The 17,049-nt window shown below is 38.3% G+C and overlaps 1 protein-coding gene across 6 annotated transcripts in view; it reads left to right on the forward strand.

Moving 5' to 3' along the window:
• LOC143036840 (equilibrative nucleoside transporter 1-like) overlaps positions 1-10,072 on the forward strand; it is a 137,192-nt gene extending 127,120 nt beyond the window's left edge. For all 6 annotated transcript variants that reach the window (XM_076204655.1, XM_076204660.1, XM_076204658.1 and 3 more), the window contains 4 exons: positions 575-788; positions 5,562-5,647; positions 6,330-6,529; positions 8,537-10,072. In XM_076204655.1, the coding sequence (XP_076060770.1) occupies positions 575-788; positions 5,562-5,647; positions 6,330-6,529; positions 8,537-8,648 (612 nt within the window). In that variant the 3' untranslated portion in view covers positions 8,649-10,072. The remainder of the gene's footprint in view (positions 1-574; positions 789-5,561; positions 5,648-6,329; positions 6,530-8,536) is intronic.
• The last annotated feature ends 6,977 nt before the right edge of the window (positions 10,073-17,049 follow it).

Below are 17,049 nucleotides of genomic sequence, written 5' to 3' on the forward strand. Positions count from 1 at the left end.
CTGAAAGGCTTTCTCTAGATCAAGATACTTATAGTCCACTCAGTCCTCTCTCATGCAACACATTTATCTTTTTTGGTTCATCACAAATAACTTTCCAGATTTGAAGCCAAACTGATTGGCTGTCAAAATGTTCGTCTTTTCAAGATTTGATCCACTGATCTGTATAATCCTTTTGCATAATTTACCTATTTTGCTGATACCAAGGCAATAGATTGATTTATGAGTGTTTTATTGCCTTCAAATTAGGATAGGGATTAGTTTTGTTGCTTATGTATTTTATATGGTATACAGATTGATTTATGAGTGTTTTATTGCCTTGAAATTAGGATAGGTATGAGTTTTGTTGCTTCAGTATTTTGTAGGGTATACTGTATTGTGCAAATGCTTTTTCTTGAAAATATGCATGTTTTGGACTTCAGCATAAATTAGTTAATACATAAGATCCCATAAAGTCTTCAGAAATTTTAGTGTAGAATTAATAGTTTGTATAATAGTGTTTTTTGTACAACCCCTATAAAACACATAAGACTGGCTAGGCAATACAGCAGATGACTAATTCTTTGTGTAATTACAGCAATTTTATCGACACTACACTAATTGTCAAGCTGAAGACAAAGCCATTACCCCAGCAGGGGGTACAGCTCAGCTTTTGAGAGATCATGCAAGAATCTTTAAGAAGATTTGGCCCCTGGGTGTTTCTGTGGCATTCATCTTCACTGTTACACTCTCATCATTCCCTGCTCTTTGTGTCAAGATTTCCTCCACTTCAGAAAATTATGAGTGGAAATGTAAGTATATGTGTATATATTTTATTTTCTTCCCAAGACATTGTATAATTCTCACAACTTATATTCCATTACACACAAGACAAGATGGCTAGCCATGGGAGAACAACATCCTCACTCATTTCAATCCCCGTCTGGGGTATTGGCTGCTTGTTATTGTGGCAAAGTAGCATGCAGTCGATACTTTAGGGTCTATATGGGGCGCCCCTACGGACCAGAGCCACACATCATTTTGTCTATGATAGAAGAAATTCTGTTCATAGAGAAATGATGACACTTTTATACTACGACTGTCCCTCCGTTATGCTGTCCCCCAACCCCTTGTTGCTGTCCTGTACCATTTCTCTGAGTATTCTCTTTCTGATTGGGGGAATTCCCTGTGGTGGGGGAAAAGAATACTGCCACCAAGTTTTCCCACTTGGATCGTAAGAGGCGAGAAGAAAGGGACGGGGAGAGGGACTAGGCATCCTTCTCCCTGTAGCCCCAAGGGGCAATTTCCTAAATCAAAAAGAAAAGGCATAAGGGGTGCTGGCGGGCCTCGGGCCAGCACCCTAAGGTTTGGGTCTTTTAATGTGCGTGGATGTGGTACAGATGAGAGTAAAAGGGAAGAGATAGGTAGTATGTTTGTGAGAAGAAAGTTGGATGTGTTGGCTTTGAGTGAAACTAAGTTGAAAGGGAAGGGTGAGTGTATGTTTGGGAGTGTAAGTGGGAGGTTATCAGGAGTGAAGAGAGGGCGAGGGAGGGAAGGGGTGGCTATTCTAGTAAGTGAGGAGATAGGTAAAGGGATAGTGGAGTGGAAGGAGGTTTCCTCAAGGATAATGTGGATGAAGGTGAAACTGGGAAAGGAGATGTGGGTCTTTGTAAGTGCATATGGGCCGGGCAGTGAGAAGAGCATGGAAGAAAGGGAGGCCTTTTGGATAGATATAAATGAGTGCATAGAGGGTTTAGGAAGAAATGTCAATGTAATAGTACTGGGAGACCTTAATGCTAGAGTGGGAAATGGTCCAATCGATGGAGTGGTTGGGAAGTGTGGAGTTCCAGGAAAGAATCGTAGTGGAGAGTTGATGGTGGAAATGTGTCTAGAAAGAGAGTTGATGATAGCAAATACAGTGTTTCGGAAGAAAGTCAAGCATAAGTACACATGGGAGAGGGTGGTGGAGGGAAGGGTGGTAGATAGAGCGCTAATGGATTATGTAGTGGTAAATAGGATTATGATAGGAAGAGTTAAGGATGTACATGTGCTAAGGGGAGAGGGTGGGGGAATATCAGATCATTTTTTGGTGGAAGGTAAGTTGAGAGTGGAGGATAGATGGAGAAGGAGGAAAGGGACAAAAGGTAGGGAGGTTCTTAGAGTGAACTCCCTGAATGAAAAGGAAAAGGAGAAGGAGTACGAAAAGAAGCTGAAGGAGGAGTGGGAGGGAGTAAAGGATAGAGCAGAGATGGGTGTGGAGGAGGAATGGGGATGGTTCAAGGAGGGAGTCTTAAAGTGTGCAAGGATGGTGTGTGGAACAAGAAGGACAGGGGGAAATAGAAGAAAGGGTAGTGAATGGTGGGATGAGGAAACAAAGAAGGTTGTAGAAGAGAAGAAGCGAGCATTCACAGATTGGTTACAAAAGAGGACAGGGGAGTCATATGAGACGTACAAAGAAAAGAAAAGAGAAGTAAAGCAAAAGGTAAAGGAGGCAAAGAGGAGAGCAGATGTGAAATGGGGTAGGAGTATGACAGAAAATTTTGAAAGTAATAAAAAGATGTTTTGGAAAGAAATTAAGAGAGGAAGAGGAGGCGAATCAAGTAGGGAAGAAAAGATAAAAGGTACAGATGGAGAGTTGATAATGGAAGAGATGGCAGTGAGGGGAAGATGGGCAGAATATTTTAGGGAGTTGCTGAATGTGAAGGAGGATAGGGAAGGAAAGATAGCTGCAGTGGGAAATACGAAGAAAATGAGAGTGATGAGTGAGGAGAATGGAGGAGAAATAAGGAAGGATGAGGTGAAGGCAGTTGTAAAGATGATGAAAGCAGGTAAGGCACCTGGTCTGGATGGATGTCATGCAGAATGTCTGAAAAAGGGAGGCTCAGTCATGGTGGACTGGTTGGTGAGATTATTTAATGTTTGCTGGAGAGAGGGTAGAGTACCGGAGGACTGGAGTAGTGCCTGTATAGTTCCTCTTTACAAGGGAAAAGGGGACAAGTGTGAATGTAGTAATTTCAGAGGGATTAGCCTGTTGAGTGTAGTAGGGAAGGCTTATGGGAGAATCTTAATTGAGAGGATTAGGAGAGGAACAGAAGGAGTAATTGGTGAGGAACAGTGTGGATTTAGGACGGGTAGAGGTTGTGTAGATCAGATCTTTGTGGTAAGACAGATATGTGAGAAAGCTATAGGAAAGGGGAAGGATGTTTTTTGGGCTTTTATGGATCTGGAAAAGGCTTATGATAGGGTAGACAGAAAGGCACTGTGGGAGGTTATGCAGATTTATGGGATAGGAGGAAAGCTTTTGGGAGCTGTCAAGAGTTTTTATGTGAGTAGTAGAGCATGTGTTAGGATTGGAAATGGAGAGAGTGAGTGGTTTGAAGTAAAGGTGGGACTTCGTCAAGGATGCGTTATGTCGCCCTGGCTGTTCAACTTATACATGGATGGGGTGGTGCGAGAGGTGAATGCTAGGGTAGTGAGTCAGGGATTGGAGATGGTTAAAGAAAATGGAGAAAAGTGGGAGGTGAGCCAGCTGTTGTTTGCGGACGACACTGCGCTTGTGGCAGGGTCAGAGGAGGGATTGAGGAAGCTGGTGGCAGAGTTTGGGAGAGTATGTGATAGAAGAAAGCTAAAGATAAATGTGGGTAAAAGTAAGGTGATGAGATGTACAAGGGGTGAAAGTGGCAGTAGACTGGAAGTGAACATTAAGGGAGAGCGACTGGAGGAAGTGGGTAGTTTTAGATACTTGGGTGCAAGTGTAGCAGGAAAAGGTGGAGTGAAGGTGGAGGTAGAATGTAGATTGAGAGAAGCGAGTAAATGCCTTGGTGGTTTAAAGAGTGTAATGAGAAATAGACATTTGGGAATGGATGCGAAGAGGAGACTGTATGAAGGAGTGATTGTGCCAACAGCACTGTATGGGGCAGAAACGTGGAACATAAGAGAAGAAGAGAGAAGGAGTTTGAATGTGTTTGAGATGAGGTGTCTGAGAAGTATGGTGGGGGTTACTAGGCTAGATAGAGTGAGAAATGAGGAGGTGAGGAGGAGAACAGGGGTGAAAAAGGATTTGGGAGAGAGGGTTGATGAAAGAATATTAGGATGGTTTGGACACATCGAAAGAATGAGTGAAGAAAGACTAGTAAAAGAGGTATGGAAGGCAGATGTGGAGGGAGTGAACATGAGGGGACGTCCTAGGATGAGGTGGATGGATGGGGTGAAGGGGGCTTTGGGGAAGAGGGGAATGTCTGTTGAGGAAGGAAGGGAGAGGACGGAAGACAGAGGTGAGTGGAGAATGGTTGTATATGGATGATGTTGTGACTGCATGAGGAGAAATGGGCGGGGGGGTGGGGGGTGGGGTAGTATGTGTGAGTAAATTTTGACGCAGCCCGAAGAGATTTCTCCCCGTCCTCTCCTTATATGCAAAGGGGGACGGAAAGGGGGGGTCGCCGATTAAATGAAGCGGCCTTGCTGTGGATGTACTGTGTCCTGCGACACTGCTTCTGACCCAGGGCGGTGGGCAGGGTGCAGGGATGACCCGTCATCCAGGAGGTGCTCAGATGAGAGGAAGGGTGGGAGGGGTGTGGAGTGTATTTAGGGATGAAATGGGTGGGAGTGTTTTTATGCCTTTCCCTTTTTGGCTACCTCCCTTGGAAGGGGGAAAAAGCCTTGGTATATGTATGTAATAATAGTTGTTCCCTTGAATTTCTCCATCACTCAGGGCTTCCTCCCCCATATAAGAAAGGTAGCCAGCCATGGTACACACCAACTCCCACCTATTCTACTCCCATCCACCACTCCTGTTTCTCTCTCATCTTAGCTCCTTGTGGATGAAGGGTCATCCCTGGCTCCTGCCCACTGCACAGGTTAGAGGTAATGTGGCAAGACAACTTAATGGAAACCCACAGCCCTACATTGACTGGCAGTAGCCCATGGACCCTTCCACAGATCCCTCTAAGAAGATGATGATTTTTTTTTTTTTTCCCTCTCTCTCTCTCTCTCTCTCTCTCTCCATATGCCCAAAACATTCAATTTTTCTGTGATGAACCCCCATCAGTCAGCTGTCTTTCCACCCCTGCTCTTGGTCTCACTTCTAACTCACTCCATCCCTGTAACCTCCACCACATATTAAACACTTCTGGTATGTATTCTTAAGTGTATAAGTGAAAGGGTCTCCATATAATTAAGCAGTGGGGGTAAACCAGCTTTGGCTGTCTGGAGGTGCAGTGCCTCACTGCCTTACTTCAGACATGGGGACGGGACAGTGACCATATATTCACAAAGAGCTAAGATAAAAGGGGACAACAGATTGATGTTGGATAGGGGAAGGGTGGTACCTTGGCTGGCCACCCCTCTAAAGGAGAAACTGCATTTTGGCATATGAATATATACATATTTATTACACTGAACATTCAATAAAAAACAAATTGGAAAACTAAAACATGGCAAATAGGCGGGTAGATGTATACTAATATTTACATACATGAAGTTGTATGTGCTATCATGTGACCTTTAACCTAGTACTGCTGCAGGCTAAGGTTGACTGTGGCCAGCACCATTTATTACAACACTATTTACCATTTCTACTTTTACAGCTAAATACTTTCAACCTGTTGCAACTTTCCTACTCTTCAACATTGGAGATTACCTTGGCCGACAGTGTGCTGGATGGATCATGTGGGTAAGTAACATATAGCAGTGGGTAATGTTCCTGCCTTGGAATGCGGAAGGCTTGGGTTTGAACCCCAGTTAGTGCAAAAGTATTTTCATGGCTTTCAAACCCCTGTCCACAATGGCAGACACCAGAGATGCAGTAGATCAGTGTCATATATATATATATATATTCTAGCACTTAATAAGTATGATTGAGCTTATTAAACTGACTTCATTCACAATCACAGCCATTCCAATATATTAAAGAAAATTTACATGAACTTCTCACCATACATACAACCTTACCAAGCATTATGGTGAGGTACAGAGGTACATTGTCTCTCGTGGGGCCTCAGTGGAGATCCATCTCAGCCACATCAATAATGAATTAAATAACTTCAAGCATTCAAGTAAACGGGGGTTGCTTGCGAAGCTGCTGTGCAATAAAGAGAGTACATTCATATATATGATAATTGTTATGTAGGACTATCTCTTGCAGGATCCCTTCATTGCTCTCCACACTTTAGCTTTATATGGAGAAAGTCGGATAATTTATTTTGTATACAGAAATGTCTCAGTTTATTTGCTTCTCTTTTTAATCCATTTTGAGTAGCTTCCTACATGGAGTAGATGTTTGTAAGAATTGTTTTATTAATCAACTATCATGAAGCACTAACTTTATTAATTTTTTTCTTTTCTTTTATTGACAGCCACGTCGAGGGTCAAAGATACTATATGTACTGGTTGCCGTAAGGGTTATATTCATTCCATTATTCCTGCTCTGCAACCATGATTCCAAGTCTCTGTTACCAATCGTGTTTGCTCACGATGCTTTCTACATTGTCATCATGCTGTGTTTCTCCCTTTCCAATGGCTTTGTCTCCGCCCTCTGCATGATGTATGCCCCCAAGTAAGTCTGACAACTCATTAGATATTCATTAAAATGCTTAGTGTCAGAAGTTGGTAAGTACCAGAAATCTGATATTGCGTTCTGACTTTCTTGTACAAGTGTTGATGATTTTGGAAGTAATTAAATTGGAATGACTCCGTTTCTGTAGAAATTTATTGTTAGTAAATGATGCAAAAAAGGTAATAATGCTAATTATAGTGGGTTTAAGAGAGCAAAAGGCTGTGTGTATTTATGGTAAGACATGTGTGTGAGAAATATTTAATGAAAGGTTAGGATATTTTAGGTATTCATGAACTCAGAATTTACGTGGCCATAGAAGCGAAGCAGCCCTGCTGTGGATGTGCTATGTCTTGCTGCATTGCTTCCAACCCGGGCAGGAGACAGGGATAACCCTTCATCCATGAGGAGCTAAGATAAGAGGGAAACGAGGGTGGTGGATGGGAGTGGGTGTGTGCCTTTGACTTGGCTACCTCCTTATTAAGGGGAGAGAAGCCCTTGGTATGTAGATAGATATAGATAGAATTAACATATGACATTGTTGACAGAGAAGCAATGTGGAGTGCTTTACAGAAGTATGGATTAGCAGGAATATTGAAAGCAGTCAAAAGTTTTTACTTAAGGAGGTTCATACATAAAAAATTTGGACAATGGGATTAATAGTGATATTAGTAAGTTTGAGGATGACACTAAAATAGGACATCTAATTAGGTCAGGAGAAGACACCAAGATTCTGCAGGAAAATCTTAACAAATTGTTCACATGGTTGGTGAAATGATAAATACATACATATACCAAGGCTTTTTCCCCCTTACAAGGGAGGTAGCCAAAAAGGAAAAGGCATAAAATCATTCCCACCCATTCCATCCCTGAATACACTCCACACCCCTCCACCCTCCCTCTTATCTTAGCACCTCCTGGATGATGGGTCATCCCTGCACCTTGTCCACTGCCCTTCCACTGGACTTCAATATCTCAAAGGGCAGAGTATTAAACATAGGGCTACACAAACCTGAAAGCAGATATAGTTTAGATAATGTTTTTAGAAAAAACTGAGTGCAAGAGAGACTTGCGAGTTCTGGTGAGTCTTGACCCTAAATCCAGAAATAAAGTTAACAGAGCATTAGGTTTCATTGCTAGGACAGTTACAAATAGAAGTGCAGAGGTAATTATCAAAGTCTATCTAGCGTTAGATAGACCCATCTAGTTTTGGTCTCCGTTCTATAGAATGGACATCAGTTCACTACAATCAGTACAGAGGTGAATGACCAAAATGATTCTTGGGTTCAGAAATTTACCTTATGAAGAGAGGCTTAGGCACCTTAACTTACGTTCTCTGGAAAGATGCAGAGTGCAGGGTGATCTAATAGAGATGTTCAAGTGGATCAAAGGATTTAATAAGGGTGAAAAACAAGGTCATCATATTGACAACAGGGCAGGACTCACAATAATGGAATTAAATTGGACAACTTTAGATTTAAGGAAATGGGCAAGAACTGGTTTACTAATAGGGTGGTCAGTGAATGGAATAGAATTAGTAACCATGTAGTGAGTGCTGAAACTATTGGTTGTTTTAAGAATTGGTTAGACTTTATGGATTGGGATGACAGGTGGTAATGGACATGGAACTGCCTAGTATAGGCCTTGTGGTCTCTTGCAGTCTCCTTCATTCTTATGTATGTATAAGAGTGTTGCAAGATGTGCATAAATATTGAATTGTTAGTAAAGCTGAATCCAGTTCTCCAATCAAGTTCAAGAACAAATCTAATGATGAATATTGCAAATGCTATTAAATTTTCAAGCTTTTTTTTTTCCCTGCCATTCTTAGGTACTTAATATCTTATTTGATATGAAGCTTAAATTCATAAGTTACTTTCTGTAATGTATCATTTCTAAAAGTCATGTATGATTTACATTCAGGGAAAGCTTGATGTTGACCTTAATTACACACTTATTCAAGTAATATGAAGTTAAATAATTTGTTATAATAAAATCTTTTATCATTGCCAGGCTGGTGGCTGAGGGTGAGGCAGAAAAGGCAAGCAGTATGATGGCTGCCATGTTGGGACTTGGCCTTCTCATTGGAGCATCCCTCTCCTTCGCCTTTGCTCTCATAAGTTAGACACATGTGATGACTTATGGATACATCATCATCATTACCATCTTCCTCATTACCCATCACCATCAACGCTCCTTGAAGGGAAGATGCTGGAGAAGATTCCTTTTTCTTCTAGATTCAGTTTTCATTTGTGTCCTAATCTCATGAGACAAGGTGTGCAGAGCACTGACTTTGTTCAGAGGGTGACTTGGATCCGCTCATGTAAATGTAGAGAAAGTCACTTGTTATATATAATTTGTTCTTATATATAATCCTGAGTCCGGTGAGATGCTGTCTAAAGTGGATGCCAGCACTTTTAGTGTCATATCACTGATAAATATAGGCATTCATTCATATGGCGCTGTTGGGTAGAAGTGACATAGTAGTGAATGAAATGGCACCTTGCCAATGCTCTATGTGTCCAGCTCTAAGTGCCAACATATGTTTTAGAATACTCCAAATAATGGAAAGCAAAATAGATCATATAGGTATCAATATTTTGTTTACCATTTCTACTCCCAAGTTATCAAAGAACATAGTTTCCCAAGGTCTTACCCTATGAATACCTTTCCAAAGTCATAGACTATGAATATCTTTATATTTGATGCCATGGCTGTGCATTTGAAAACGTGCTATCTGCTGTGTATGTGTATGGATCCTATCATTCTTAGAAAAAATAGTTGTGATGTAATACAAATAGCATATACAGTACACACTATGCTTATTTAACAGAAAACCTTAGGTCATGTGCCAAATGACATGAAGTACGTATTGTCAGGTATTTAATTAATATCATTTGATATTGGTTTTCATGACACTATGTTTGCCACTGCACAAATAGGTAGAAGTTGCTTACAACTTCTAGGAGTCTGTGTATATAAGGACTTGTAATTGTATCTTTTATGTTAATTTCACTGGACTATTAAGAATTTTGAATACTATTTTCTGGTATTTTATAGAATCCTGAAGAAATCAGATTATCTGTTTGTAGTGATTTTTGTCTTGTGTTTCATTCTTTTGTTATATGGAAAAGATTTTATATTTGCTTTCACAGAAAGCTGTACTTTAAAACTTTAAACGTGTTTTGATCATTACAGTATGTTTGAAATGTTTAAAAGCTCATCATGTAGAACAGGTTCTTTGTTATGTGACAAATATTTTTATTAGTTGAAAGAAGATGGAGATTACAGCTCAAAGAAATAAAAATTCTTTCCAAAATTAATCATTACAGTATGCTTGAAATGTTTAAAAGCTCATCATTTAGAACAGGTTCTTTGTTATGTGACAAATATTTTAATTAGTTGAAAGGTGTTGGAGATTACAGCTCAAAGAAATCAAAATTCTTTCCAAAATTGACCATGTAATGAACTCAGTTTGTGGAAATATATATGGTGTTATATCACATAACTATTCAAACAAAATATAAAACTATTTTAGAGTATATGGAATTTGTGTATTATTTGGTCCATGTGTGAATATTAATTACATTGGTATGTATTTCATTGTTGAAACATATGTGACAAGCTGGGAAAGATGGGTGAAGATAACACAAGCTATCTATCTCTTCAGTTTTATTCCTAAACAATTTTACATTAAACCATATTGTGAAGCATCAGGAATAAATAAAAGGAAAATAAAAAAATCACCTACTCACCCTATTTCACTTATTATTTTATCACCATTAGAATGCAAATTGATACATTGCTAGTATGGTTATAGTGTTACATAGTGACCAGCATTAGTTGATTTTCTCTAAATAATTTTTTGTCATGATTTTGGCCACAACCAATTGAAAACCTCGGTGAAATAGAATAATTTGGCATTTGTATTCATATAACTTTTAAATACACAGCTTCCAAATATATCAGCACCATTGCTGATAGAAGATAAGTCAGAATAGGCTAGACTAAGACATACCATTTAATTTTGAAACTACTGTGCTAAACAGTCACACACACATACTTATGAATTATATATATATATAAAACCTGAACAGAACTGGAAATCCAGTTTTTGGTCCTGAAGAATTTATACATCTCCCTATGAAATGAAACAAAAATAATGAAAATGTATTAATCCAGATGTTTTTAGAAAATTCCTTGCATTACTAGAATCAGTAGGCTATTCTGAATTTGTCAGAAAGTCTCAGAAAACCAGAATAATGTATTCTTATGTTGATTCCTGATATAGAGCAACACTGATTTGACCCTTCCCTCCATGTGTTATTTGTCTTGCTCATGATGTGAAGGTATTTCATAAAATGTGTCCAACATATTCCATTGAATACAGGGTTATAACTGGATGGTCAGGGATTTCAGTAAAGATTAATAAAATTCAACACTATTCTCACTGTGCAATATATTCACGACACCAAAGTTTGTGAACCAGGGAAGATATTGTTATATATTTTGAAATATTCAGTCCTCATATCTGTGGTCTCATGCCACAGTTTCTTGTCAACTTCGTTTACCTACATGATATGGCTTAACATCACAAACAACCCCCTATTGGAAGGCTAGGAAGGTGCCCCTCACAGAGGGCTTTGTAGCGTGGAATTCAACTTCACCAGTGGCAGGATTCGAACTACCATCCCCTTGACAAGTAACGATGCCCTAACCCACTCTGCCTGCATGCTTCCTACATACTTCACAAAAAGAAAAGAAAATTCACATGCACACATACAGAAACAACACAACATGCACACACGTAGACAGATTCACAACGAAGATTGGAGCTCAGAAAAAGAAGGGAAATTTTCGTGGATCTCAACGTCAAAGAGGTACCTTTTTGTATTTATAGGGAAGGGGAAAGCTCATGGTGTAGTGGGAAGGTGATGAAAAAGGAGAAGGGGAGGGATTACTGAGGGAAATGAGGAAGAGGAGGACTTGGTCCAGGCAGGCAGACACCATGTCAACAAACGCAGCCAGGAGGATTTTAGTGATGAAGAAGGGATTAACAAAAATGTAAAGATTAGAAATATAGGTAAGAGCAGCACAATGGAAGGTGAAGTTAATAATTTCCATGGATTTAATGAGATGGGGGAAGCCAACCCTCCCCGATTAGCAAGCCTAGAAGAAAAAATTGAGAAAATTGTCATACATTGGGAGGATAGGTTCGGTCAACTCACGCAGAGTTGAAAAGTTGGAAAAATTAGAGAAGGTGAACCAAAAACTAACTAAAGAAATAGAAGTATTAAAAGAAGTAAAATATGAGAATGAGGAATTAAAGAATAATAATAAAGAGAATAAAGAGTTCATAGCAAAAGAAGCACAGGGTTGGAAAAAATCCAAGAGAACAACAAAATTACATTTAATGATATTGTGAAACAGCAGATGAAAGAACAAACTGAAGACAGTTATTAAAGTGATGAGACAGGAGAATATAGTAAGAGACTTAGCAGATAAAAAGAAATGTATAATTATATTAGGGATGGAATAGAAGTATAATCTAAACAGGACTATAAAAATCAAGGAGGAAAAAGAAAAAGTAAATAATATATTAGAATTAGTTCAGGAAGATAAACCTGAAATAGGGAAACAAATTGAAGAAATGTATAGGCTAGAGAAATATAGTACAGATAAGACCAGACCAATTCAGGTCACAAACGACAGCAGAGAACATCTTAGCAAAAACAGGTAAACTAGCAGACATTGAACAATATAAAAGGTATGGATAAAAAGATAAATGAATAAAGAGGATGAGAAAACAAAAAGACAAGCTAAGGAAAAAAACGAGATGAGAACAGAGTCAGAAAAAGAGGATTTCTATTGGAGAGTAGTGAATATGAAAGTGAGGAAATGGCACATAACAGAAAAACAAAAGCGAAACAGAAAATACAATGGAAGTAGCAGAAAACTAGAGTGTCTTACACAGATATAGATGGCTTAATAACAGGATTGAATGAACTGAATGGTTATCAGAAAGAAAAAGAACCGAACATAATGGGAATTGTAGAGACAAAATTGAAAGGTCCATTACCACCCAGCAGTGTAGGACATGGTGCATATAATTATTGGATTAGAAACAGAGAGGCAAAACAAGGGGGTGGAGTTATGTTCCTGACTAAGAAGGATATAAACGTGTGGAATGTCACATATGGAAAGAATAGAGATGATTATGATGGAAGTGTAAGACAGAGATGGGAAGAGCAGAAAGTTTGTAATAAATTATGTGCCTCCTATAACAGCCTCATGGGAAGAGAGAGAACATAAAAGTATGCTAGAAGACACAAGAATAACATTAAATAAGATAATGGAAGATGGAGGAAGAATAGTTATAATGGGTGACTTTAATTGTAAAGAAGTCTACTGGGAAGAGATGACAGTAAAGGGTGGAGATGACTCATGGGGAAATGTACTACTTGATATGATTATTGACCATACAATGGCTCAATGGATTCAAGAGAACACTAGGTATAGAAATGAAGAAGAACCATCGAGACTGGACCTAATAATCACATCAGAACCTGAAATAGTGGAAAAGATTGAATATAAGACACCAATAAGTAAAAGTGACCACATATTGGTTGAAATGGAAGTAAATGAGGATAAGTACATAAAAAGAAATGAACAATATAAAAAAGGAAGATGTATGATTTTTTTTTTTTTTTTTTTATAAAATAAGAGAATTCTTTCAAAAAGAAGACTGGGAAAGAATATACAAAGAGGAAACAATAGTAGAAGAGAAATGGAATATTTTGACAAGAATTTATAAAGGAGTGGAAAAGTATGTTCCAAGACAAAAGCAAGAAAAAGAATATGTAAAGTGCTGGTACAACAAAAGTTGTAGGGAGTTAAAAGACAAAAGAGATAAAGCTTGGACAAAATGGAAAAATACAAAAGACCTGAAAAATGGAAAATATATACTAGTTATAGAAATGAATATGTACAAGTGTGCAGAGAAGAAAAAAGAAAATACGAAAAAGATGTCATAGAAAAATGTAAAGACCAACCAAAACTATTTTACAGATTTGTAAATAACAAAGTGAAAAACAAACAAGATTTAGAGAAACTACGACAAGGAGTTGAATACACAGAGGAAATAGAAATAGCAGAAATTATGAACAAGCATTTTAAATCAGTGTTTACAAGGGAGAACTACAACTTAGTGATATTGAATGGGAGGAGAAAGTACCCCCTATGAAAGAAATAGAAGTAACAAGGAATGAAATAATGAATCACTTGAGTAATCTTGATGTCAGAAAATCGCATGGACCAGATGAAATCGCAAACTGGATTTTGAGAGAATGCAGGAAAAGTTCCAAAAGATTGGAGAAGAACAAATATAGTACCTATATATAAAGAGGGAAACAAAGAAGACCCTACAAACTATAGACCAGTCTCTCTAACAAGCACTATAGCAAAAATTTGTGAAAGAATTATCAAAAGTAGATGGGTAAGGCATTTAGAAAAAAAAAAGGCAATTTGGATTCAGACAAGGACGATCATGCGTCACAAACTTAATATGTTTCTATTTAAGGCTAATAGATATAATACAAGAAAGAGATGGATGGGCTGATTGTGCATTTCTAGACCTGAAAAAAGCTTTTGACAAGGTGCCACATAAGAAGTTGCTTAAGAAATTAGAAACTACAGTAGGAATACAAGGCAAACTGCTGAAATGGATGGAAGACTTCTTGCAAGAAAGAAAAATGAGAGTGGTGATAAGAGACAAACACTCTAATTGGGATGAAGTGATAAGTGGTATTCCACAAGGAACAGTTTTGGCCCCAATAATGTTTGCTATACATATTAATGATATGGATGAAGGAATTGAAAGTTATATGAGCTTCTTTGCGGATGATGCAAAACTGTTAAAAAAAGTGAACACTGAAGAAGATTGTGAGTCACTACAGAGTGACCTCAATAAAGTATGGGTATGGAGCAGGAATTGGGAGATGGAGTTTGATACTAAGAAGTGTAGTATAATGGAATTTGGAAGAAGCAAAATAGAATAGTAGGATCATATAAATTGGGAGAAGAAGAAATAAAAAAGTAGAAAATGAGAAGGACCTGGGAGTCATTATTATGAATAATATGTCACCTGAGAAACATAAACAAGATTTTTGGAGAAACTTACAATTTAATAAGAACAAAGTGGCATTTACATAACTGGATGAAGAAATGGTGAAGAAAATACTAATCACTTTGATAAGACCAAGATTGGAATATGCAGCAACAATGTGGTCACCAAGTACAAAAAAAATGTATAACAAAACTTGAAAGAATACAAAGAGCAATTACAAAATTGGCACCAACACTCTCAAAACTATCATATGAAGAGAGACTAGCAAAACTTGAGCTACAGACATTAGAGCAAAGAAGAGAGAGAGGAGATTTGATAACTATTTATAGAATCATGAAAGGCATAGAAACTATTGATAGAGAGGATCTAATAAAATGGGATGATAGAAATACAAGAGGACACGGAAAGAAAATCAAGAAAGACAGTTATAGAAGAGATCTGAAAAAGAACAGCTTTCCCCACAGAGTAATAGACATTTGGAACAAGTTAGATGAGAAAGTGGTGTGTGCAAAAACAATACATGAATTTAAAAACAGTTTAGATAAAATGAGATATGAAGACGGGACACCACGAGCATAGCTCCCCTTCCCGTAAAATACAACTAGGTAAATACACACACAACAGTTATTTATAATCTGCATTCCATGCATCCTAGTGGTGTTATTTGCACATATACAAGGTACATATATATTTTTATCTCTATTGCTGAAGCTTCTAAGTAAATCTATGATGCTCTTTCAAAACTATCCTTCTTTACCTATGTCAGGTGCAAGTGTAATTCATTCATCATAAAACTCACTAGTCATAGGTTCCCTCTGCCACTTTTTTCTTTCACTCATTCTCTTGCAAGACTATTTCATTAATCTTGATGGAGAAGGGATTAGCACAAAGCAAGTAAGTCCCACATGATTTTTACCTATCTTTGTGTCATGTGTGAGAGATAGAATAAGTTATTTATCATGCTGTGGTAAGTCTTAACACTTTTTTTTTCAGCTGTCTTTTAACTGTCCTGTTGCATTTTAACTGTCCTTCATCCACAAGGAGCTAAGATAATAGGGATATGATTGATGGGTGGAGGTAGGTGCATGCCTTGGCTGGCTACCTTCTTTATAAGGGGGAAAAACCCTATTTATATATATAGGGGGTAGGTAGTGTAGGAATTAGTTGATAGGAGTGTGAGCGGTCGCACCAACGTGAAGGAAAGAACTACGTCCGACACTGGATGAGTAAAACGTCGGTTTTCTTTGTAGGACAGGCAACAAGCCCATAATATGACACCAAACGTCAAAAGATTATCAAGAAATGACTGAACATGTTGAAGTTACCTTGATAATGATGAAAATGGCAAGTCCGACCATAGTAGTGAAGAAAGTGGGGAGGAACTTGATCAGGAAGAGGGAAATTGGGGATACATTGCTGAAAGAACAGAAAATATTGACTGGCATGCCTTGAGGTGGGCTAGGTCTAAAGCAGGAGGCACAGCAGCAACAGTTAAGGGCTCTTATTGCCGAGAAAAAAATGAAACTCGAGAGGCTACGCGTACAGTACGAGTCCTTGCAGAGAACGGAATCAGAACAGCTGGAGTTCATCGAGCAGTTTATACTACAGAAGTAACTGCAACATATCCGAGGTCATCAGAAAATCTCTAGTGACCGCGAATGCTTCCATTCCCAACAGTCATTATGCTGGCCAACATTTTTACATGCTGTGGAAATGTTAACCAGTTGAAGGCCACTTGTAATGGTATGATACATGTTATAATTACGTACAACATTGCACAAGTATTATATATTGTACTTGCGAAGTGTTAAATTGTGGTTGTATTTTTCCATTGCATAATTGTCACAGAAGTTATTGTCGCTTAGCATCAGTATTGAATCTGCATACAAAACGACAGCACGCTCGTTTTTGTAGTGCTCATATCAAATACAATATTTTTTTCATTATTGCATTATTTGACTGTTTCATTGGCCACCCCGATACACACTTTATATATAGAATTGCTGTCCCTCAACCCCTTGTTACTGTCCTGTACCATTTCTCTGAATATTCATTTCCTTTTTTTTTTTTTGCCTACCCTGTGGTGGGGGAAAAGAATGCTACCACCAAGACTTTCCACTTGAGTCGTAAAAGGCGAAAAAAAAAAAAAAAAAACGGGACGGAGGATGGGATTAGGAGTCCTACCTGTAGTCCTAAAGGGGACATTCCTAAAAAAAAAGTAAAGGCATAAGAGGGTCTGGGAGTTTTCCAACCAGTACCCTAAGATTTGGGTCTTTTAATGTGTGTGAATGTGGTACAGATGAGAGTAAAAGGGAAGAGATAGGCAGTATGTTTGTGAGAAGAAAGATGGATGTGTTGGCTTTGGTGGAAGGTAAATTGAAGAGTGGAGAAAAAGGAAAAG

Source organism: Oratosquilla oratoria, chromosome 21 (assembly GCF_046742065.1).
Source record: "Oratosquilla oratoria isolate Oo_2021 chromosome 21, ASM4674206v1, whole genome shotgun sequence".
NCBI lineage: Eukaryota > Metazoa > Arthropoda > Malacostraca > Stomatopoda > Squillidae > Oratosquilla > Oratosquilla oratoria.